Source organism: Microcaecilia unicolor, chromosome 7 (genome assembly GCF_901765095.1).
Source record: "Microcaecilia unicolor chromosome 7, aMicUni1.1, whole genome shotgun sequence".
Lineage (NCBI taxonomy): Eukaryota > Metazoa > Chordata > Amphibia > Gymnophiona > Siphonopidae > Microcaecilia > Microcaecilia unicolor.
Genome location: NC_044037.1, coordinates 847,517 through 872,592, shown reverse-complemented (window position 1 = coordinate 872,592; position 25,076 = coordinate 847,517). Strand labels below are relative to the sequence as shown.

The window sequence follows — 25,076 nt, the reverse complement described above, 5'->3', positions numbered from 1 at the left end:
CCACTGTACATGGGGCAATGGAGGGTTAAGTGACTTGCCCAGAGTCACAAGGAGCTGCCTGTGCCTGAAGTGGGAATAGAACTCAGTTCCTCAGTTCCCCAGGACCAAAGTCCACCACCCTAACCACTAGGCCACTCCTCCACTCCATCTAATATCACAACTTCATTTCTTATTTTCCTCATCTGGGGGCACAAAAACTTCAATAATACTGTCACTCTCCTACCAGTTATGCAACGTGTTTGAGGGACACTGCTAATAAAACTACAAAAAAGGAACAAAAAAGTGGAGAAAAAAAGACCTCAGATCACTCAGCTGATCCTCGTTCTTAAAGGACAAGCCTTTTGTATAATGAGGAGGCCTTATCAGTCATGGGTCTCAAAAAAAACTCCACTTAATTACTCATAAATTTCTAGTCCCAACAAACAGATGCATAAGAGACACTGTTTTCATATAAATTCAAGCTTGGCAAGAGTACTTATCTCTATATATGAATGCTTAGAAAGTCCAGCCGTATTCAATATGTTCTTTTGACATTCGAAAGGTCCCGACAGGGAAGCCCTGTTTTGCTAGATATAGTAGCTGCTTCAGGGGAATCTTTCACAATGTACGCAATCCCAAGCCTGTAAAATATCTCCGTCTCCAATCTCACTGGAACAGAAAATGGCGGAAATCAACTGCCATAGATTGTCCAATGTCACTTCATCTGGTTTCTGAAAAAGTTTAGCAAATGCAATGCTCTCACTCTCTTCCTGTGAAACATGTTTCTCACCTTTCAATGTCCCTCGCAACTCCTCCTGTGTTTTTCCAACAGTGTGAGATAACAGGGAAGAAGCTGACAAATCTCCCACGTTCTCCGTTAAGGCTAACACTGCTTCCCACTTCGGTATTCAGGGCTAAGGACACCGCCACCGGAGAACTACTTCTCACAGGCTGGGGAGGAGGGGCCCTTGCCTCGGGGCTACTACTACTACTACTTGACATTTCTAAAGCGCTACTAGGGTTATGCAGCGCTGTACAATTTAACATAGAAGGACAGACCCTGCTCAAAGGAGCTTACAATCAAAAGGACAAATGTACAGTCAAAGAAACTTCCAGTTCAAGGTTCAGCTCCTGGTCTCCTATCCTGGGCTCTTCCAGCGAACCGCTCACCGACGCTGCTGTCGAAACCTGAGCTCATTGCAGATAAGATTCAATCAAGCCAGAAGATATCAAAGGTCTTTGCTGCTGGGCTGCAGTAGCAGCAGCTCTGCCCCTTCTCTTCGGCATTACAAGGTAATTAGAGAGTAACAGTAAAATCTGGAGGAGCTCTAAAACACGTCTGTCTCAGTCAGTGGCCATCTTGGAACTCCATTTGTAATAATTGGCGACACATCCTTTAATCTTATGTGCTTCCTCTCCTTGCTATCCTGTTTAATATTGTAGTTCATCCTTCCTGCCCCCTTTTGTTTAGTTTAATGTTATTATACTACTCTAAGGAAATATGTTTTTACTGAAAGGGTAGTGGATTTGAGAAAAGGCCTCCTAGTGGAGATGGTGGAAACAAGAACTGTATCTGAATTTGAGAAAATGTGGGACAAGCAGAGGATCTGTAAGGGAGAGGAATGGATAATAGAGCTTGTATGGATGGGCAGACTGGATAGGTTGTGTGCTCTTTTTATTTACCTTCTTTTCTATGTTTTGCATAATTTTGCATAATTTTGATTTTTTGGGCTCATAATTTTAAATGTGTTTTGGTGCACACCTCTCTGGGATGCACTATGTGGTCACTTGTTTGAACTTGCATTTCTTTTCTAAGCTCTACTTCCTGCATATATAGGCCAAACAGGGCATGAACTTTGGGCCTTGGCTTGTCCTACCTGGTATAGAGAAAGTTTGGGTACTTCCCATGCGTATGGACAGGAATAAGGAGAGACTACTTACCTGATTATTTCTTTTCATTGAGTCCAATCCAACCAGTCAAGAACCCTCCTGTAGAAGCTCTGTCTCTGAGTTATTTGTGGGTTTGAAAAGGAAGTTAGTTATATTTGTTGGGGGAAATTAGCTGTTTTGCCCTCACCTTGATTCTTTTGATCAAGGAGAGGGAAACTCTTGGTTGGTGGGGCAAGATGGGAGGATCAGTTTGGGGGTGGGGTTGATACTGATGACTATCAATATTTGGAGTACTGATGACTGCATGGTCACCTTTCTATAGGGTGACATTAGCAAACTTTGTGCTCTCTGTCTCTATCTGCTGATTGGGGAGTATAACCCCCATATCTGCACTAGTCAGAGTGGTCTCAAGCAGGGGCGTAGCCAGACTTCAGCGGGAGGGGGTTCCACAGCCCGAGGTGAGGGAGCACATTTTAGCTCCCCCCCCCCATGCTGCCACAGCCACCACCAACTTTGACCCCCCCCCGACCCTTTCAACCCCCCCTCCTGCCGCCAATCCTCCCCCGCCATCGCCTACCTTTGCTGGCGGGGGAACCCAACCCGCGCCAGCCTAGGTCCTCTTCTTCCTTCGTTCTTGCAGGGCGTCAGACTCAGAAACAGAACGAAGTTAGAAGAGGACCTCGGCTGGCAGGGGTTGGGGTCCCCCGCCAGCAAAGGTAGGCGATGGCGGGTTGGCGGCAGGAGGGGGGGTCGTCGACAGGGGGGTCCAGGGCCAAATCTATGGGGGCCCAGGCCCCCGTGGCCCCACGTAGCTATGCCCCTGGTCGCAAGGAAAATAAATGTTTCTCTTTTCGTGGCCTTTGCTGCCAAGAGTTAGGAAGATTATTCAGTTTAAACATTTATTTTTGCAACATTTGACAACGTGTGGTTCTTTGATCACACAGATCAGTTGAATTTCTTGAATTGTATTTGATTCTAAAACTGTGGTTACATCAACATTTTCTTGTTCATTTTCAGGCTTTTGAAAATAACCTATTCAGATCTCCAATTTATCTGCACAAAATGCCTGAAACAGACTTCCTGATAATCCGCACGCGGCAAGGATACTATGTCCGTGACTTGGTGGATATCTTTGTGGTAGGCCAGCAGTGCCCTCTGTTTGAGGTTCCTGGTCCCAACTCAAAACGGGCAAACACTCACATTCGAGACTTTTTGCAGGTACGTTCGACATCTGTCATGATGATGAAGCAAGTACAACCAACAGCTGCGCCTTGTAATCATAAGTGACCTGTTTGAGGAGGCTAAGGTAGAGTGGAAGGAGGGGATCGGGTGGAGCAAAGGATGGCTGACCCTAAGCAGCACAGAATGTATCTGAATCTTGGGTACACTTCCAGGAGCTCTGGGCAGCAGTGTCTTTTTTTTTGTTTTTTTTGTGGGGGTTTGTGTGGATTATTTGTTGTGTCTTGAAGACAAGTAAACAATTAGAATCTAAAAGATCTTTTGTGTGTTATAATGGTTGGGAACATAGTGATCTTGTGATGTTAACCTTTTCTCTATCACTCTTCATCTTGATACTATTAATTTTCTTACAGCTACATAAGGGATTTGAGCTTTGCAGCTCATTATAATTCTTATTTAAATAACTGACATGTGCTTAATTTGTTTCTGAATCACATAGCAGCAGCAGCAGCAAATCTTTTGCTGAACCCTCTACTTAAGCAGTTTGTGTATATCCTTGGGAACTGAAAGCAGATACTATGAGTCAGAGTCCCTGGGACTGAAACAAGAGAAAGTAGGTCCCTGTCTCTAAGATCTAATCTCAGTGAATGCCTGAGGCAGTGGGAAATAGTGACTTGTCCAAGGTCATCAGGAGTGTCAGTGGAAGAAGCAGGATTTGAACTGTGGCTTCTCTGCTTCTAAATGTGAGGTTACTTCCTCTTTCAAGTTCTGTATTACTGCACAGTTTTGAAGAGAATGCCACAGATATTGTGTCTCTTCCCCACTTTGCTGGGGATGGATCACTCAGGTCCCTGGTGTTGGGATTAATTTGTAGATTTTTCTGGAGTGTGGTGTTTGGGTTGAGACTCTTTCCCAGGTGCTGAAAATTAATCATTTGGATGTGTGCGTTACGGTTATTTAATTGACTTTGTATTGGTATTGGGGTTAATTAATGGGGGCCTCAGGTGTGCTCGGGATTAATCAGTGGGGTTTGTTGGTATCTTTCCCAGGTATTCATTTATCGATTGTTTTGGAAGAGTAAGGATCGTCCTCGTAGGATTCGCATGGAAGATATTAAAAAAGCTTTTCCTTCCCATTCAGAGAGCAGCATTAGAAAAAGGCTGAAGCTGTGTGCAGACTTTAAACGAACAGGTAAATAGTTTTATGCATGCAACTATATAATTAAGGTTTGGTAGATGCTGAAAACTTGTCTGGTCAGTCTTCCTAATCTGAACAGTCTCTAAACAGGTGAAAAATGGTGGGATATAGGGACAATTGGTACCAGAATCCTTGTAATCCAAGAAGGAGCAGGAAAACAAACCAACCAGTGACTGAACAGTTCAATAAAGTTTATTGAGAACAGGGCCCTCTTTTAAAATACCAAAGCTTCCTTTATGTGTGTTTTATGTTTTTAGCGATTTTGTAAGTTTTACTCCACATGGGGTCACATTGCCGTTTTTGATGTGATTTTACACTTACAAGCTTCCTCAATGAAAAGTTTCCAAAACTGAGCATTTTTGACTGTTTTATAAGGTAAGAAATAGGTTTAATGCTGTTTTAAGGAGTTTTGGTGCTTCTGGCCATTTAAAATCATGATTTTTTATACATTTTTATTTAGCAATTTAATTGCCATAGTATGTATATATGCTTTCTTCACTTCATTTTATACAATTTTGATATCATGTAGTTTCATTAGATGTTGTTATTTTATGCTTTTTTAATTTGTGTTCCGCCACATGTGTGAGGAATTGTGTGAGATTGGTACTATTTAATCATGCTGATTTTAATAGTACATGTTCCCAGTTCTTAGTACAGGTATTGCTTCTGCCTTGTGTAAGTGAGACTTGTACCATTAGATCCTAACAAATTTTACTGTTTTATCCCCCATGCCTGTTTCATTGGTTAGTTCAGTGGACTTTGATCCTGGGGAACTGGGTTCGTTTCTCACTGTAGCTCCTTGTGACTCTGGATAAGTCACTTAACCCTCCATTGCCCCAGGTACAATTAAGTACCTGTATATACTATGTAAACCGCTTTGAATGTAATTGCAAACCCCACAGAAAGGCAGTATATCGTCCCATTTCCCCCTTCCCCTTTTAGAGTCTGGGTGAGATTGGTACTATATAATCCTGACAAACCAGGTCAGTGCTTTGCATACCCCTTATGTTCCTTTTTCTTTAGCTCTGCACCATATGACCCCAAAAGGCTTTATTCTTTGCTTTGTTTTTGTTTTTTTTTATTTATCTTTATGCTACATATGCACACTATATACATATTTTTCTATACTCAAAGAGAACTATTGACCTTTTTTCTAGACTTAGCGTTTTAATTACCTTGGAATACTGTTGTTTTTTAAAATGACGATGCAGTTTTCCTTTTCTAAAATGACCAGTTCATTTACAACGGTCTTGTGTAGCTCAGTGCAAGCAACCTTTATGCTTTGAATGTCCTATTGCAGGGGTAGGCAGCTCCAGTCCATGAGAGCCGCAGGCAGGTCATGTTTTCAGGACAGTTGCTAAAGTACCTCAGTCATTTATGGCCCCTATTCACATTCTCTTCCTAGCCCTGTCCCTTCCTAATCTTTTCCCTCACCCCCTACCTCTCTCCGCTACAGGAACTCACTGCCCATCCATCGACTTCATCACCTCACCTTCTCTCCTACCCTCTTCCTCCCTCTTGGCTTTTAATCTCCGTCTCTTTCTTCCCTCCATTTTGAATTCCCCATTCCACCTAAATACCTCTCGCCTTCGACGCCTGCGTGGCCACACCTCTCCTACTCTCCTCCGCTCTCTTTTACTCCTTCTCTTACTTTCAGCCGGTGACATCAATCCCAATCCTGGCCCTCCTCACCAACTATTATCCCAACTCTACAGATCTCACCGCGACCTCTCTAACCTCATCTCTATTCCTCTACTCCCCTCCTCTGCCCTTCTCTTGCGCCCTATGGAATGCCCGCTCTATCTGTAACAAACTCGCCTATATCCAGGACCTCTTTATCTCGCATCACCTCCATCTGCTCGCCATAACAGAAACCTGGCTCTGCCCTGATGACTCTGCTTCAGTCGCAGCCCTCTGCCATGGTGGTTATCTTTTTTCACATACTCCTCGCCCTACTGGTCGCGGGGGCGGTGTTGGACTACTTCTCTCTCCCTCCTCCAGATTTCAACCCCTTCTTCCACCTCAATCTCACTGTTTTTCCTCCTTTGAAGTCCACTCTATCCGCCTTTTCTCTCCTCTGCCTCTTCGAATAGCGGTCATTTATCGTCCCCCTGATAAGTCCCTTTCATCCTTTCTCAGTGACTTTGATGCCTGGCTTGCCTTCTTCCATGATCCTTCCTCCCCCTCTCTCATCCTTGGTGACTTTAATATTCCTGCTAATGATCCTTCCAACTCTTATATTTCCAAGTTACTCGCTTTAACGTCCTCCTTTAATCTCCAACTATGCTCCACCTCCCCCACTCATCAAAATGGTCACTGTTTTGATCTCATCTTCTCCTCCAACTGTTCACCCTCTAGTTTCCTTGCCTCTGATCTTCCCCTCTCTGATCACCATCTTATAACTTTCACACTTAAATCTCCTCCCTCCCAGTCCCGTCCTATTATATCTAATTTATCTAGGAATCTTCACGATATTGACCCTTCATCTCTATCCTCCCATGTTTCAAACCTCCTCTCTACTGTGGCACCATCCACGTCTGTCAACGAGGCTGTTTCTTCTTATAACAATACTCTATCCTCTGCCTTAGACACTCTTGCACCTTTGATGACCCGCCCTATAAGGCGCACAAAACCCCAACCTTGGCTGACTTCTAATATCCGCTACCTACGTTCCTGTACCCGCTCCGCCGAACGCCTCTGGTGGAAATCTCGGGCCCTTGCTGATTTCCTACACTTTAAGTTCATGCTGACCTCCTTCCAATCTGCTCTTTTATGTGCCAAACAGGATTATTATATCCAACTGACCAACTCTCTTGGCTCTAACCCTCGACTTCTCTTCACCACATTGAACTCTCTCCTCAAGGTGCCCCCTCCCCCAACTCCCCCTTCATTATCTCCTCAGACCCTTGCTGAATTCTTTCACGACAAGATTCAAAAGATAAACCTTGAATTCTCTACCTCGCCACCTCTCCCTCCACTAGTCCATTCCCCTCTCTCTCCTTTCCCTCATTCTTTTTCCTCCTTTCCTGAAGTTACTATAGAGGAAACTACACTTCTCCTTTCTTCCTCAAAATGTACCACCTGTTCCTCTGATCCCATTCCCACCCACCTTCTTAATGCCATCTCTCCTGCTCTTATTCCTTTTATCTGTCACATTCTCAACCTCTCACTTTCCACTGCAACTGTCCCTACTGCCTTTAAACATGCTGTGGTCACACCTCTCCTTAAGAAGCCTTCACTCGACCCTACTTGTCCCTCTAATTACCGACCCATCTCCCTCTTCCCTTTTCTCTCCAAATTACTTGAGCGTCCTGTTCACCGCCGCTGCCTTGATTTTCTCTCCTCACATGCTATTCTTGTCCCACTACATTCTGGTTTTCGCCCTCTCCACTCAACCGAAACTGCTCTTACTAAAGTCTCCAATGACCTATTACTGGCTAAATCCAGAGGTCTCTATTCCATCCTACTACTACTACTACTACTACTTAACATTTCTAGAGCGCTACTAGGGTTACGCAGCGCTGTACAATTTAACAAAGAGAGACAGTCCCTGCTCAAAGAGCTTACAATCTAATAGACAAGTGAACGGTCGGTCCGATAGGGGCAGTCAAATTGGGGCAGTCTGGATTCACTGAACGGTAAGGGTTAGGTGCCGAACGCAGCATTGAAGAGGTGGGCTTTAAGCAAAGACTTGAAGACGGGCAGGGAGGGGGCTTGGCGTAAGGGTTCAGGAAGGTTGTTCCAAGCATAGGGTGAGGCGAGGCAGAATGAGCGGAGCCTGGAGTTGGCGGTGGTGGAGAAGGGTACTGAGAGGAGGGATTTATCCTGTGAACGGAGGTTACGGGCGGGAACGTAAGGGGAGATGAGGGTAGAGAGGTAGTGAGGGGCAGCAGACTGAGTGCATTTGTAGGTAAGAAGGAGAAGCTTGAATTGAATGCGGTATCTGATCGGAAGCCAGTGAAGTGACCTGAGGAGAGGGGTGATATGAGTATATCGGTTCTGGCGGAATATGAGACGTGCAGCAGAGTTCTGAACAGACTGAAGGGGGGATAGATGGCTAAGTGGGAGGCCGGTGAGGAGTAAGTTGCAGTAGTCCAGGCGAGAGGTAATGAGAGCGTGGACGAGAGTTCGGGTGGGTGTGTTCAGAGAGGAAAGGGCGAATTTTGCTGATGTTAAAGAGGAAGAAGCGACAGGTCTTGGCTATCTGCTGGATATGCGCAGAGAAGGAGAGAGAGGAGTCAAAGATGACTCCGAGGTTGCGGGCAGATGAGACGGGGAGGATGAGGGTGTTATCAACTGAGATAGAAAGTGGAGGAAGAGGAGAAGTGGGTTTTGGTGGAAAGACGATAAGCTCGGTCTTGGACATGTTCAGTTTCAGGTGGCGGTTGGACATCCAGGCAGCAATGTCGGATAAGCAGGCCGATACCTTTGCCTGGGTCTCCGCGGTGATGTCTGGTGTGGAGAGATACAGTTGGGTGTCATCAGCATAGAGATGATACTGGAAACCATGAGATGAGATCAGGGAGCCCAGGGAAGAGGTGTAGATTGAGAAGAGAAGGGGTCCAAGGACCGATCCCTGGGGAACACCAACAGATAAGGGGATGGGGGTGGAGGAAGATCCATGAGAGTGAACTTTGAAGGTGCGGTGGGAGAGATAGGAGGAGAACCAGGAGAGGACAGAGCCCTGGAACCCAAATGAGGACAGTGTGGCAAGAAGTAAGTCATGATTGACAGTGTCAAAAGCGGCGGATAGATCCAGGAGGATGAGGATGGAGTAGTGGCCTCTGGATTTGGCAAGGAACAGGTCATTACAGACTTTAGAAAGTGCTGTTTCTGTCGAGTGAAGAGGGCGAAAACCGGATTGAAGCGGATCAAGGATGGCATGAGAGGAGAGAAAATCAAGGCAGCGGCTGTGGACTGCGCGCTCAAGTGTCTTGGAGAGGAAGGGTAGGAGGGAGATGGGGCGGTAGTTGGAGGGACAGGTAGGGTCTAGTGATGGTTTTTTGAGGAGTGGCGTGACTACAGCATGCTTGAAGGTGTCGGGGACAGTTGCAGTGGAGAGAGAGAGGTTGAGGATATGACAGATGGAGGGGGTGATAGTAGGAGAGATGGTGTTAAGTAAGTTGGTGGGGATGGGATCAGAGGAACAAGTGGTGCATTTTGAGGAGGAAAGAAGGCGGGCGGTTTCCTCCTCGGAGATATCAGGAAAGGAGGAGAAGGAGGTCTGGGTTGGTTGGTTGAGGGAGAGGGTTGAAGGGTGAAGAGGAGGAGGTGGCTTGGTAGTGAACTCAAGGTTGATCTTTTGCACCTTGTCGCGGAAGTAGTCAGCCAGTGATTGAGGAGAGAGTGACGGGGGGGTGGGAGCGGAGGGCACTTTGAGGAGGGAGTTAAGGGTGGCGAAGAGACGACGAGGGTTAGAGCTGAGAGAATTAGTCAATTGGGTGTAATAGTCCTGTTTGGCAAGGAATAGTGAGGACTGGAAGGAGGATAGCATGAATTTGTAGTGAAGGAAATCTGAATGGGTGCGAGATTTCCTCCAGAGGCGTTCAGCAGATCGGGCGCAGGAGCGAAGGTAACGGATGCAAGGGGTCAGCCAGGGCTGGGGATTAGTACGCCTTGTGGGACGGGAGGTGGATGGTGCAAGGGTGTCCAGAGCAGAGGAGAGAGTGGCATTGTAAGCGGAGACAGCCTCGTCAACAGACTCGGAGGACATGATGGAGGGGAGGAGATTAGAAATACTAGATGATAAGGTGGGAGGGTCAATAATCTGGAGATTCCTGGAAGTAGTGGTTAATGTTGGGCGGGGCTGAGGGGGAGGGTGAAGAAGTGTGAAGGTGATCAGGTGATGATCAGAGACAGGAAGAGCTGAGGTGTGGAAATTGGAGGGTGAGCCAGAAGAGGAGAGGACGAGGTCAAGGCAATGGCCATCACGGTGAGTAGGGGTGGTGGAACATAGCTGGAGGTTGAAGGAGGATGTTAGAGTGAGGAACTGAGAAGCGTGAGAGTTGGACAGGTCATCAACGTGTATGTTGAAGTCTCCGAGAATGAGGGATGGAGATGAGGGTTCAAGAAAAACAGAAAGCCAGGCATCGAAGTCGGTGAGGAAGGAAGGGAGGGATTTATCAGGGGGGCGGTAAATGACTGCCACTCTGAGTGGCAACGGGTAGAATAGACGGATGGAGTGGACTTCAAAGGATGAGAAGCAGTGAGACTGTGGTAGGAGGAGGGGTTGGAAGCTACAGGAGGGCGAGAGTAGTAACCCGACGCCTCCTCCACGGCCAACTAGGCGGGGAGTATGGGAGAAGAGATAGCCTCCATGGCATAGAGCCACAACTGAGGCAGAGTCGTCAGGGGAGAGCCAGGTTTCAGTTAGGGCAAGCAGGTGAAGGGAATGAGAGATGAAGAGATCGTGGGTGAAGGGAAGTTTGTTGCAGACCGAGTGGGCATTCCACAGTGCACATGAGAAGGGGAGGGAAGAGGGGGGGAGGAGGGGAATAGATATGAGATTGGAGACATCCCGGAAACGTTTGCATGGATAGGACGAGGACAGGTGTGGGGGACCTGGATTGGGATTGATGTCTCCTGCGGATAGCAGGAGGAGGAGCAAGAGAGTGCGGAGGAGGGTGGGGGAGGTAGGGCGACGAAGGCGACGAAGACGGGATGTGCTTAGGAGGAATGGGGATGGGTTAATGGCAGGAAGGAAGTGTTGAAGGTTGAGAGCTAGGAAGGAGGAGGGGGACAGGAGAGATGGTGAGGTGGTGAGGGACGGGGGTGAGTAGGGTATTGCAGTAGTGAGCAAGATGGGAGAGGACATGGGTGGGCAGTGAGTTCCAGTGGTAGACAGCGGTAGGGGGAGGGGAAAAAGATTAGGAAGGGACAGGGCAAGGAAGAGAATGTGTAAAGGGGCCATAAGTAGTAACTGAGGTGTTACGGGTATATATGTAGTGACTGAGGTGTTAAGCGATAGATAGAACGGCAGAGCTGGATTAGAGGCTTAAAACTGGAATGGTAGGCAGCAGGCAGGTAGGCACTGCCCAGTAAGAACAAGTCACACCCACTATGTTTGAAAAATGTGGGAGGAAAGGAGATGAAGAGCCTGAACACAGAGACAGAGCAGTTATCTGCAGGCAGATTAGGTTGCTTGGGAGGGTATATAAGAACTATCACCCTAGGGGTGGGTGGGTAGAGGGGTGGGTGGGAGGGATCTAAGTCTAAAATGTACAGACAGAGCTGCAGCACAGCCAGTCAATCTGTAAAAAAGGTGGATTTCTCAAGAAAAACTGGTATAGAAGGCTGCCCCTCTAACAGAGAATCAGGTCACACCCACTAAGTTTGAATTTGTGGGGGAGATTCAGAGACAGAGCTGCTAAGTCTAAAATGTACAGACAGAGCTGCAGCACAGCCAGTTAATCTGTAAAAAAGGTGGATTTCTCAAGAAAAACTGGTATAGAAGGCTGCCCCTCTAACAGAGAATCAGGTCACACCCACTAAGTTTGAATTTGTGGGGGAGATTCAGAGACAGAGCTGCTAAGTTTAAAATGTACAGACAGAGCTGCAGCACAGCCAGTTAATCTGTAAAAAAGGTGGATTTCTCAAGAAAAACTGGTATAGAAGGCTGCCCCTCTAACAGAGAATCAGGTCACACCCACTAAGTTTGAATTTGTGTGGGAGATTCAGAGACAGAGCTGCTAAGTCTAAAATGTACAGACAGAGCTGCAGCACAGCCAGTTAATCTGTAAAAAAGGTGGATTTCTCAAGAAAAACTGGTATAGAAGGCTGCCCCTCTAACAGAGAATCAGGTCACACCCACTAAGTTTGAATTTGTGTGGGAGATTCAGAGACAGAGCTGCTAAGTCTAAAATGTACAGACAGAGCTGCAGCACAGCCAGCTAATCTGTAAAAAAGGTGGATTTCTCAAGAAAAACTGGTATAGAAGGCTGCCCCTCTAACAGAGAATCAGGTCACACCCACTAAGTTTGAATTTGTGTGGGAGATTCAGAGACAGAGCTGCTAAGTCTAAAATGTACAGACAGAGCTGCAGCACAGCCAGTTAATCTGTAAAAAAGGTGGATTTCTCAAGAAAAACTGGTATAGAAGGCTGCCCCTCTAACAGAGAATCAGGTCACACCCACTAAGTTTGAATTTGTGGGGGAGATTCAGAGACAGAGCTGCTAAGTCTAAAATGTACAGACAGAGCTGCAGCACAGCCAGTTAATCTGTAAAAAAGGTGGATTTCTCAAGAAAAACTGGTATAGAAGGCTGCCCCTCTAACAGAGAATCAGGTCACACCCACTAAGTTTGAATTTGTGGGGGAGATTCAGAGACAGAGCTGCTAAGTCTAAAATGTACAGACAGAGCTGCAGCACAGCCAGTTAATCTGTAAAAAAGGTGGATTTCTCAAGAAAAACTGGTATAGAAGGCTGCCCCTCTAACAGAGAATCAGGTCACACCCACTAAGTTTGAATTTGTGGGGGAGATTCAGAGACAGAGCTGCTAAGTCTAAAATGTACAGACAGAGCTACAGCACAGCCAGTTAATCTGTAAAAAAGGTGGATTTCTCAAGAAAAACTGGTATAGAAGGCTGCCCCTCTAACAGAGAATCAGGTCACACCCACTAAGTTTGAATTTGTGGGGGAGATTCAGAGACAGAGCTGCTAAGTCTAAAATGTACAGACAGAGCTGCAGCACAGCCAGTTAATCTGTAAAAAAGGTGGATTTCTCAAGAAAAACTGGTATAGAAGGCTGCCCCTCTAACAGAGAATCAGGTCACACCCACTAAGTTTGAATTTGTGTGGGAGATTCAGAGACAGAGCTGCTAAGTCTAAAATGTACAGACAGAGCTGCAGCACAGCCAGTTAATCTGTAAAAAAGGTGGATTTCTCAAGAAAAACTGGTATAGAAGGCTGCCCCTCTAACAGAGAATCAGGTCACACCCACTAAGTTTGAATTTGTGTGGGAGATTCAGAGACAGAGCTGCTAAGTCTAAAATGTACAGACAGAGCTGCAGCACAGCCAGTTAATCTGTAAAAAAGGTGGATTTCTCAAGAAAAACTGGTATAGAAGGCTGCCCCTCTAACAGAGAATCAGGTCACACCCACTAAGTTTGAATTTGTGTGGGAGATTCAGAGACAGAGCTGCTAAGTCTAAAATGTACAGACAGAGCTGCAGCACAGCCAGTTAATCTGTAAAAAAGGTGGATTTCTCAAGAAAAACTGGTATAGAAGGCTGCCCCTCTAACAGAGAATCAGGTCACACCCACTAAGTTTGAATTTGTGTGGGAGATTCAGAGACAGAGCTGCTAAGTCTAAAATGTACAGACAGAGCTGCAGCACAGCCAGTTAATCTGTAAAAAAGGTGGATTTCTCAAGAAAAACTGGTATAGAAGGCTGCCCCTCTAACAGAGAATCAGGTCACACCCACTAAGTTTGAATTTGTGTGGGAGATTCAGAGACAGAGCTGCTAAGTCTAAAATGTACAGTCAGAGCTGCAGCACAGCCAGTTAATCTGTAAAAAAGGTGGATTTCTCAAGAAAAACTGGTATAGAAGGCTGCCCCTCTAACAGAGAATCAGGTCACACCCACTAAGTTTGAATTTGTGGGGGAGATTCAGAGACAGAGCTGCTAAGTCTAAAATGTACAGACAGAGCTGCAGCACAGCCAGTTAATCTGTAAAAAAGGTGGATTTCTCAAGAAAAACTGGTATAGAAGGCTGCCCCTCTAACAGAGAATCAGGTCACACCCACTAAGTTTGAATTTGTGGGGGAGATTCAGAGACAGAGCTGCTAAGTCTAAAATGTACAGACAGAGCTGCAGCACAGCCAGTTAATCTGTAAAAAAGGTGGATTTCTCAAGAAAAACTGGTATAGAAGGCTGCCCCTCTAACAGAGAATCAGGTCACACCCACTAAGTTTGAATTTGTGGGGGAGATTCAGAGACAGAGCTGCTAAGTCTAAAATGTACAGACAGAGCTGCAGCACAGCCAGTTAATCTGTAAAAAAAGGTGGATTTCTCAAGAAAAACTGGTATAGAAGGCTGCCCCTCTAACAGAGAATCAGGTCACACCCACTAAGTTTGAATTTGTGGGGGAGATTCAGAGACAGAGCTGCTAAGTCTAAAATGTACAGACAGAGCTGCAGCACAGCCAGTTAATCTGTAAAAAAGGTGGATTTCTCATTCTTCTTGATCTTTCCGCTGCTTTTGACACTGTCGATCACAGCATACTCCTTGATATCCTGTCCTCACTTGGATTCCAGGGCTCTGTCCTTTCCTGGTTCTCTTCCTACCTCTCCCTCCGCACCTTTAGTGTTCACTCTGGTGGATCCTCTTCTACTTCTATCCCTCTGCCTGTCGGTGTACCTCAGGGTTCTGTTCTTGGTCCCCTCCTCTTTTCTATCTACACTTCTTCCCTTGGTTCATTAATCTCATCCCATGGCTTTTCCTACCATCTCTATGCTGATGACTCCCAAATCTACCTTTCTACCCCTGATATCTCACCTTGCATCCAAACCAAAGTTTCAGCGTGCTTGTCTGACATTTGTAGGAGTATTTGCTGTGATCTCACCCACCCGGTGTGCACATGAGAGCACCTTTACAGCCAACATGGACGCTGCAACCTTTCACCTATATGTCTGACTACCAACTGTGCAGAAGTCAGCATTTCAGCTTGTAATAGATTTACTGAAGCCTGCACCACCTCCAAGGTCACTCTGTATCGGGGGAGAATGCATGTCCCTGAGAGAGACAGAGCTTACGAGATAAGACGGACAATGGAAGCTTCATACAGATGCTGGGAGTACATGGTGGGATTATTTCTGATTGGCTCCCAGAAAACGGATGGGTCGGAGAAGCGGGAACAGAAGGGGAAGAAAGTTAGTTGGCGGGAAGAACGGAGGAAGAACAGAAGAAAAGAAGAGGAGAGGACTTGCATTTCGGCAAGCACCTGATTTACCTGAGAGACTTACTGATAATACCTGGCAAAGCTTTTCCCCAGGTTACAGCTGTCTACAGGATCTATACTGAGTCTGTATCATCTGTTGCTGAGCAAGACAAGTGCATCACCTAAGCTCGTGGGACCTTGCTGAGACATTCAGCTGAGGCATCGGAAGGAACCTGATCTGGTGACCGGAACGGTGAGATCATAGCTTACTTCTTTCAGGCTGGGTTAGATAATTGGTCTGTGCTCGGATCCATCAGATGCGTGACGTCAGGATTTATGATCTCTACTCGCTGTTAGCCTAGTACAAGATTTGTGTGGTAATCATTAGGATCTCGGTATTGTGTTTATCTGTCATTACAGATTAGCCAATAGGATAATCATAGTTATTCTCTATATTTTTGGTATCATTGTGCATGCAATTAGGAATTGCTGATGCTATAAGCTGATAAGGATTTTTCTATATTTTTGTATATAACCCTGTATAAATAAACTAATATATTCCATTGGTCTGTCCGTTATTTTCCATGTAGCGATTGTCGGGCGGAGGCCACACCCCCTAGACATAAGCGAGTACGTATGTAGGAATTGGCCTCTTACAAAATCTATATAACCACCTACACATTGCTATCTGGATGTCTCAACGCCACCTGAAATTAAACATGACCAAAACCGAACTTCTCATTTTTCCCCCCAAACCCACCTCCCCACTCCCCCCGTTTTCTATTTCTGTTGATGGCTCTCTCATTCTCCCTGTCTCCTCGGCTCGAAACCTTGGGGTCATCTTTGACTTTTCTCTCTCCTTCTCTGCTCACATCCAGCAGACCGCCAAGACCTGTCATTTCTTTCTTTACAACATCCGTAAAATCCGCCCCTTTCTTTCCAAGCACTCTACCAAAACCCTCATCCACACCCTTGTCACCTCTCGTTTAGACTACTGCAATCTGCTTCTTGCTGGCCTCCCACTTAGTCACCTCTCCCCTCGGTTCAAAACTCTGCTGCCCGTCTCGTCTTCCGCCAGGGTCGCTTTACTCATACTACCCCTCTCCTCAAGTCGCTTCACTGGCTCCCTATCCGTTTTCGCATCCTGTTCAAACTTCTTCTACTAACCTATAAATGTACTCACTCTGCTGCTCCCCAATATCTCTCCACATTTGTCCTTCCCTACACCCCTTCCCGTGCACTCCGCTCCATGGATAAATCCTTCTTATCTGTTCCCTTCTCCACTACTGCCAACTCCAGACTTCGCGCCTTCTGTCTCGCTGCACCCTACGCCTGGAATAAACTTCCTGAGCCCCTACGTCTTGCCTCTTCCTTGGCCAACTTTAAATCTAGACTGAAAGCCCACCTCTTTAACATTGCTTTTGACTCGTAACCACTTGTACCCACCTGCCTCCACCTACCCTCCTCCTTCCTGTACACAATAATTGATTTGATTTGCTTACTTTATTTTTTGTCTATTAGATTGTAAGCTCTTTGAGCAGGGACTGTCTTTCTTCTATGTTTGTGCAGCGCAGCATATGCCTTGTAGCACTATAGAAATGCTAAATAGTAGTAGTAGACATCCACAATGAATATGCAGGAACCTACATAACTAGAAGTAAGAGGAGATGCTTGGCCTCTGTCTGGAAGTCTTGCCTTAAAGCATTTGTTTTTACAGACAGCTCTGTGGGAGGAAACTTTTTCTTTTCTTGTTTTTTTGTCACATTTTTCTTTTATTCTCTCAACTGCTTTATTTATTTCATCATCTTTCTTGTGGTCCCTCTTTACTTCCTGCTAGTATACCTACACATACCTATTTCTTCTCCTTTCGTATGGGGTTTCTATCTTCCACTTCTTTTAATTTATGCAGGTATAGATGTGTAAGCTCTGGAATGTGTCATTTTTGCTACGACTTAGTTCATTATTGCTTACCAGAGAGAATATTGTATGTCTAGTACCAAGTGCTGGGCAGACTTATACGGTCTGTGCCAGGGCTGGTGGTTGGGAGGCGGGGATAGTGCTGGGTAGACTTATACGGTCTGTGCCAGAGCCGGTGGTGGGAGGCGGGGATAGTACTGGGCGGACTTATACGGTCTGTGCCCTGAAAAAGACAGGTACAAATCAAGGTAAGGTATACACAAAAAACTAGCACATATGAGTTTATCTTGTTGGGCAGACTGGATGGACCGTGCAGGTCTTTTTCTGCCGTCATCTACTATGTTACTATGAGATAGATGTGCATACCATGGAGGCAGTGCTTGCAAATCTATCTCCTGCATATTCATTGTGGATATCCTGAAAACCTGACCTGCCTGCAGCTCTCGATGACCGGAGTTGCCTACCCCGTCTAAGGTAACAGCATCCCTTCCTTTCCCTGGTTTTTTTTTTTTGCATTTTGTTAACACTGAGTGCATTGCTCTGTTTGTACATGTGTCCACTCTAAATATGAATTTGAGCTATTATGACCACATTATTTATAAATAGAAGTTTTTTTTTTGGTTACATTTGTACCCCGCGCTTTCCCACTCATGGCAGGCTCAATGCGGCTTACATGGGGCAATGGAGGGTTAAGTGACTTGCCCAGAGTCACAAGGAGCTGCCTGTGCCTGAAGTGGGAATCGAAGTCAGTTCCTCAGTTCCCCAGGACCAAAGTCCACCACCCTAACCACTAGGCCACTCCTCCACTCATTATGTGTACCTGTTCTGATTTGTGTTAATGTTTTTAAGTGTGTCATTTGTCCCTGCAATAAGGACCAAAAGTGCCCCTAATCTGTATGGTAAGACAATACAAACATGCTGTTTTTTTAAAGGTTGCTTCTTAATGAACTTTATTGAACTGTTCAGACACTGGTTGGTCTGTTTGGCTGCTCCTTCTTGGATGTTTGGGTTGCTGCTGCAGCTCTTCGTTGTCTCTTTCTCTTGCTATTAATGGGATCATAGTTCTATAAATGAAAAATGTCTTTCTTTGAGAAATGTCTGAACTTATTTTCATTTGTTTGTTTCAGGGATGGACTCAAATTGGTGGGTTCTGAAACCAGACTTCCGGTTACCGACAGAGGAGGAGATACGAGCCATGGTGTCTCCTGAACAGTGCTGTGCGTACTACAGCATGATTTCTGCAGAACAGAGATTGAAGGTAAATGTTTACATCTCAGCAGAGTCACAGACTGGCATTCTTCATTAAGGGATTATAAAAGTGGTCTAATACTGAACTTCTCTAAGAATTAAATTTGTGAATTTCATTTACTTCAGTAGAAGTAAATGGCAAGTAGTGAAACTTCCTTGTCATCAACAGCAGATGAATCCATTAACTGATGGGTTGTATCCACCTACCAGCAGGTGGAGATAGAGAACACTGAAAGCACATGGTGTTCCTGGACGCCCAACCCCCACTGCATTCAGTATATCTCTAACTCCCAGCAGGTGTGGACGAGTTCTCAGCTCCTGGATTTCTGCCTGGGGTGGCTCCTGTGCTTTGCCAGTAGAGCAGGGGGTGTTGTGGCTGGTGGTGCCCACTTTAAAGGCATACTTGGTTTTCCCTGTACCTGCCTTACCCCCTCCCCCCTCCCGGAGTTCCCCTGTGGCTGCCTGAATATCTAGAATTGTACATATAATCACCATGGTTAAAAACATAAACATAAATGAATTAAAAAGAATAACATTTTATATATCGAATGAGTATCTAATCTAGAATATAATTTAAAACCTGAATGTCTCAACTTGTAAACATATAAGACAGACGTTTTTGCATAAAATGGTCTGATCTCAACCAGAGTATTGAAACAATTGGTGAGTATGTAGATCAATATGCTTTTAAAAATATAATGAACAACTCTTCTCTACTATCTGCGTGAAAGAAATAAATCCTAGATATTCAGCCTTTGACCGATATTCTTGATGTGGTATTCAATTTGATATATAAAATGCTATATTGTCTGACTTATTTTTGTTGATGTTTTTAATTATGCTCACTTTACGTGCAATTTCTTTTTTTATACATAACATTTGTTCTATACTTTTAAATGGAGGAGTGGCCTAGTGGTGTTGCAGGAATTGAGATAGGAATTTGTGATACTTCAGGAGTCAGACAGCACACACCAGTATGAGAGAGTAATCTTCTTTATTTGCCAGCAAACAAAGCAGGACATCAGTTCTAGCTCTCTTCTCTTTCTCTCAGCTCTTTTGTGTCATGTGGCTTCTGTCTCAGCTGCTTCTCTTCTGCTGTCTCTCCTGTTGTCTTCCAGCTTTCTTCCTTTCTTCTGACGTAAACTGCTTCTGCTCTTACTTAAATACAGTTTCTATCCCCCTCCTAGCCTAGCCCCCCCTTACTCTCCAATTGGTTAAGGAATAGATTGGTCACTTTGCCTCAACCAATCATTACTTTTGAAATATCAGTTACATAGGTTTGGTATTCCTCAAACTGACCTCTAACCTGGGGCCCCTCAAGCCAGACAATATGGCACTAGAACTCTTATATTCTCATCATGATTGATTTCTCAGCTATAGCTTAAATTGCTTACTGGACTCTGGCATTCATTAAAGAGGTCAAAAGTCAGTCTTAATAGCATACAGATATACTTTCAGGACTATTCCTACAGTTACCTATAATTAATCAAGACTTTTCCTGACCTTTTTCACCTATCAGCTCCATACACAGAACTTGCTAGGACCACAGAAAACTCAAAACACATGTTGGCCTCTTCACTGCAGTCTTTGCTTAGAAAATACAGCAGAGAGTAACATTAGATTTAAAAAGGTATTCTACATTTAACTACACAGAGTAAACATATTCTAAAATGAGCATCCTTATAAGACATATTCTAAATATCAAAAACTTGTAAATACTAATCTATTGCCTCTCTCTCTAAATAGTATTTTCTATCTTGTAAACTACAATATATCTGGCTCATGCCAGAGCTTACAAAGGCTGCTCAGCATGCCTAATAATATACAGATGTTGAGCTAGCTTTCATCATTCACCAGGGTGAAAGAAATTCCTGTCTCTGACCTTTCTAACCCAGCCCGGCAAACTAGACTTCTAGTAATCTGAACCAGCCTGCATTCCTTTACCTGCAGGACTGAAGAGAATTCAAACTTCAAGCTTTTAATATCATTTCTTATGTATATATAATTATGCCCATGGCTGCCTCAGTGGTTAGGGTGGTGGACTTTGGTCCTGGGGAACTGAGTTCGATTCCCGGCACAGGCAGCTCCTTGTGACTCTGGGCAAGTCACTTAACCCTCCATCGCCTGCCGCATTGAGCCTGCCATGAGTGGGAAAGCGCGGGGTACAAATGTAACAAAAACTTATCTTTCCTAAGTTCTCTAAACAGTGGTTCATAATTTAGCCCATAGAGCTGCTATATGCCCAAATATCTAAAACTGGCTCGTGCCCTCTTGAAAGAGAAGTTTTGCAACACTTCATCGAGATCTAGGGTGGGCCCCATTATTCCCAGAACTTTCGACTTGTCATAATTGACTTTAAAGCCGGACATCTCTCCGAATGTTTTAATCTCGCTGCAGATGGAAGTTAATGTCTCCTCAGGGTGACGCACATAAAAGAGAACATCGTCGGCAAACAGAGCTAACTTTTTTTTTTTTTTTGTTACATTTGTACCCCGCGCTTTCCCACTCATGGCAGGCTCAATGCGGCTTACATATTGTATACAGGTACTTATTTGTACCTGGGGCAATGGAGGGTTAAGTGACTTGCCCAGAGTCACAAGGAGCTGCCTCTGCCTGAAGTGGGAATCAAACTCAGTTCCCCAGGACCAGAGTCTTTTAATGTACGTTATATACGTTATATGATTTTTATTTATTTTTTATTTATTTTATTGCATATGTATCCCACCTATTTGCAGGCTCAATGTGGCTTACATAGTTTTAATAGCATTGTCATTTCAGGATATCAGATACAGTTAGTATTGTGTAAAGATTACGTAGGGAAGAGAGAGGAAAGAAGGGATTGATTAGGGTAGTTATAGAAGGTGGACTTTCATAACTGAGTAGGTTTGTGGGGTGGTTTAGTGAGGTCATCTTGTGCTCCCTGTCTTCTATGCATATTCCCTTTATTTCTACTGATTCTCTAATTTTCTGCGCTAGCGGCTCAATCGCCATAGCAAATAGTAAGGGGGAGAGTGGACAGCCCTGCCCCGTGCCTCTCTGTATAGGGACTTGGCCCGAGTACCCACCATTTACTTTTACCCTTGCCACAGGTGCCGCATACAACCCCTTAAGCCAAGTCAAAATCCCTGACCCAAACCCCATTGCCTCTAGCACTTTCCATAAATAGTTCCACTCCACCCGATCAAATGCTTTTTCTGCATCCGTTGTTAAGAGCACAAAAGTCTCCCCCCGGTGCTGGGCTTCCCAAATAATGTTTAAAGTTCTCCTAATATTATCAGCGACTTGACGCTGGGGTATAAAACGGCCTAATCCTCATGGATTAGCCGGGGCAGGAATTTATTAAGCCTCTCCGCCATGACCTTGGCCAGGATCTTGATGTCAACATTTATAAGGGATTTTGGCCTATAAGAACCACACACTGTGGGATCTCACCCTAGCTTAGGAATCACCGAGATCCCTGCCTCATACATGCTCTTTGGCAGCATCCCTGTCCTAAAACACTCATTACATTCCCTCACCAGAAGAGGCCCCAACACCTTCCCCAATCCTATATAATAATTCTCACCTTCAACGTTCTATGCTTGGGACCGTGGCTCCCTGGCTGCAAGTGGTCTGCGAGGCAGACACGCACGGACGTCACTGACGTCAACACAGCTGATTCCAAGGCAAGGGGAGGAGTAGGGAAACACGCGCAGCATGTTTCCCTACTCCTCCTACTGCCTCGGAATCAGCTGTCACCCCCCCCGCGCTACGGCCCCCTCGAAACCCACCCCCTCCCGCGAACCTGTCGATCCCCCCCCCCGGAACGCCGAAAAACCGCCCCCCCCCCTCCCGCCACTGTTGTGCACTACCTTCGGGTGGGTTCCTCAATCATCTTCTCAGAAAGTTTAACTCCGTGCGTCTGACGTCAGACGCACGCAGAGGAACTTCCAGACAAGATGATTGAAGAACCTACGGGAAGGGAAGAACAACACGGCGGCGGGGGGGGGGGGGGGGGGGGGGGAGGGAAACGACAGGTTCGCAGAAGGGGGGGGGTTCGAGGGGGCCGTAGCACGGGGGGGGGGGGAATTGCCTGCCTAAGGCCCGTTTCCTTGCCTACAGAAACGGGCCTTTTTTTACTAGTAACTTATAAAACTTAGCTGTATACCCATCTAATCCGGGTGCCTTTCCCCTCTTCAGACTCTTTATGACCCCCTCTACCTCCTCCAACGTTACGGGCTTGTCCAAACTCACTCTTTGCCGCTCCGTTAACCTGTGCAGACCCAGCCCCGAAAAGTAACCCTGAATCTCCCCTGCAGAAGCTCTTGTTTCCTTAGTATACAAAGCTGAATAATATTGGACAAAGCGTTCCCTTATCTCTTTATCCTGATGTAACAGCTTATCACCTACTCCTTTTAATTTTGTAATAGTATTTCCCACTTGTCGCTGGCGCAAACTAAGTGCCAACATCCTACTGGCCTTGTTGCTAAATTCAAAGAACTTTTGCTGAACTAACTTTCTATGAAATTCCATCTGCCTGAGTTGTATTTGTTGCAGCTCTGTTCTACGTTCCTTCAGCTCTCTGAGGATATCCGGGCTCAGCCCCCCCTGATGTTGGGCCTCCAGAGTGGCTAATCTTTGTCTCACTCTCAATTCATGATTTTGCCCCTCTCTCTTCTTCTGACTTCCTCTTTTAATCAGATGACCTCTGACCACCACTTTGAGGGCATTCCAAAGAGTCCCATCCATTACATTACTACTACTACTACTATTTAGCATTTCTATAGCGCTACAAGGCTTACGCAGCGCTGCACAAACATAGAAGAAAGACAGTCCCTGCTCAAAGAGCTTACAATCTCCCCCCTATCATTGTGAAACAGGTAGTCCTGCACCACTGCTCTAAGTTCCTCACAGGCCTCCACCTCATCCAGTAAGGATTCATTCAATCTCCAAAAGGTGCTGCCTCTTTCCCTCCCTAATCCCCTCCAGGAGATCCAGACTGGGGCATGATCCGATGCATGTAAATTCCCTATGTTAGAATCCCCGACTTCCCCCCACAAATTGCGGGAGCCCCAGATTGCATCTATCCTTGTGTAGGTTTGCTGTGCATGTGAGTAAAAGGAATAGGTCTTCTGCCCGGGATGCTGCATCATCCAAACATCAATCAGATCTAGCTCTTTAACCAATCTCAATAACTTAGTCGTATTTGCCTGCTCTCCCCCCTTCCCTTTAGAGTGGTCTAGGTCTGTCCAATTAAAGTCTCCCCCCAAAATGAGGTCCCCTGCCACAAACTGGATTAGCTCCAACCTCAAAGCCTCAAAAAAGGCTCCCTGTCCTTCATTGGGTGCATAGATATTCACAAATGTAATCGGCTGATTATTTATCGTGCCTCTGATAGCAATACATCTACCCTGGCTCTCTGTATACGTTTGCTCATGGATGAAAAGGATCTTTTCTTTTATATAAATTGCCAATCCTCCCTTTTTCCACCCTCTAGGATCGGTCAAAATATAACTTTTGCCCATAGTCTTATATTATATTAATCTTACATCCTTCTTTTGGACGTGTATCTCCTGCAACATTGTCCCACTGCATTTTGTGAATCTCCCTATATATAATACTCCTTTTCTCAGGGGTGTTTAAGCCATTCACATTCCACGACCCCACTGTTATCCCGCCCCCCTCCCCCCTACATTTCCCCTCAACTGGCTGCTAGCCATTGCTGCCAGTTATGTCCCTAAGGAAGTGTCGTTCTGATGGTGCCTATGTCCCCAATGTGTTCCTAGTGTTCCCCATCCCACACCCCAACACATGTCATTCACTCCCCCCATGCATCCATACAAATATAAACAGTTTACATTTCTGAAACAATATCACCTTTTGCAGTTATACTTTTAAGCAGGTTTAACTACGGGCTGCTGCCTTCCAGCATTTGTCCATTCAGGTTTCTCCTTCCCGCTCATCTCCATTTTCCTCTGCCATCTGGCTCATGCTTCGCCTTTCCCTGTGCAGGGTGGCCCATCCACCCGAATTGTTGGAGGGTCCTTCTTTGCTGACTCTCGGGCGGGTGGCCCCTGCCACCTCAAGGAGATCTGTGCATCCTAGTGCTGCTAGGGCTGTCCATGCCCCATCTGGCTGCTGCAGTTTCTTTGTTTGGCTTCCCACTGTAACCAAGGGTCCTCTCGGATATATCCAACGATAGCGCAAACCCTGACTTTTGCAGATACCGCGTTACATCTTTAAATTCCCTTCTCTTTTGCAAAGTGCTCTTCGCCAGGTCCTGATAAATCTGCACCTTAACATTTTGCCATTGGATTTCTCCCATCGCACGTGCTTTCCACCATATTGCTTCTTTCACCTGATAATCATGGAAGCATGCGACAATATCTCTGGGGTAATCCCCCCGCTGCGGACCCAAACTCCGATGCGCTCTGTCTGTTTTTATTTCAGTCTGCTTCTGTATCTCCGGAGGATCCTTTTCCTGGTGTAGAATAAATTTGCTAATCTCCTGCACCAGTTTCACTATGTCCTTGTACTGTGCGTCCTCTGGGAGCCCTTTGAACCTCAGATTACACCGTCGTGAGCGGTTCTCAAGATCCTCTATCCGTTGTTCCAGATCTTTTCTCAGTTGCTTTTCTGCATTAATACTCTTACTCAGGCTCTGCAACTCTCCTGCCACCGTCTCCACCTGCTCCTCGGTCTCCGCCTTGTGGTTGCCAATATCCTTTACTTCCTCACGGAGCTCCGTGACCGCTGCCTGAATGCTCTTCCTGATGTTAATCATTTCCAATTTCAGTTCCTTAAACCATCGT

At 45.6% G+C, this 25,076-nt stretch overlaps 1 protein-coding gene across 1 annotated transcript in view; it reads left to right on the top strand.

Annotated features, from left to right (window-relative positions):
• The window catches only part of TAF1 (TATA-box binding protein associated factor 1), a 493,091-nt gene that overhangs the window by 205,791 nt on the left and 262,224 nt on the right, over positions 1–25,076 (top strand). The window contains 3 exon segments of the mRNA XM_030210565.1: positions 2,887–3,087; positions 4,098–4,239; positions 18,165–18,295. Of these exon segments, the coding sequence (XP_030066425.1) occupies positions 2,887–3,087; positions 4,098–4,239; positions 18,165–18,295 (474 nt within the window).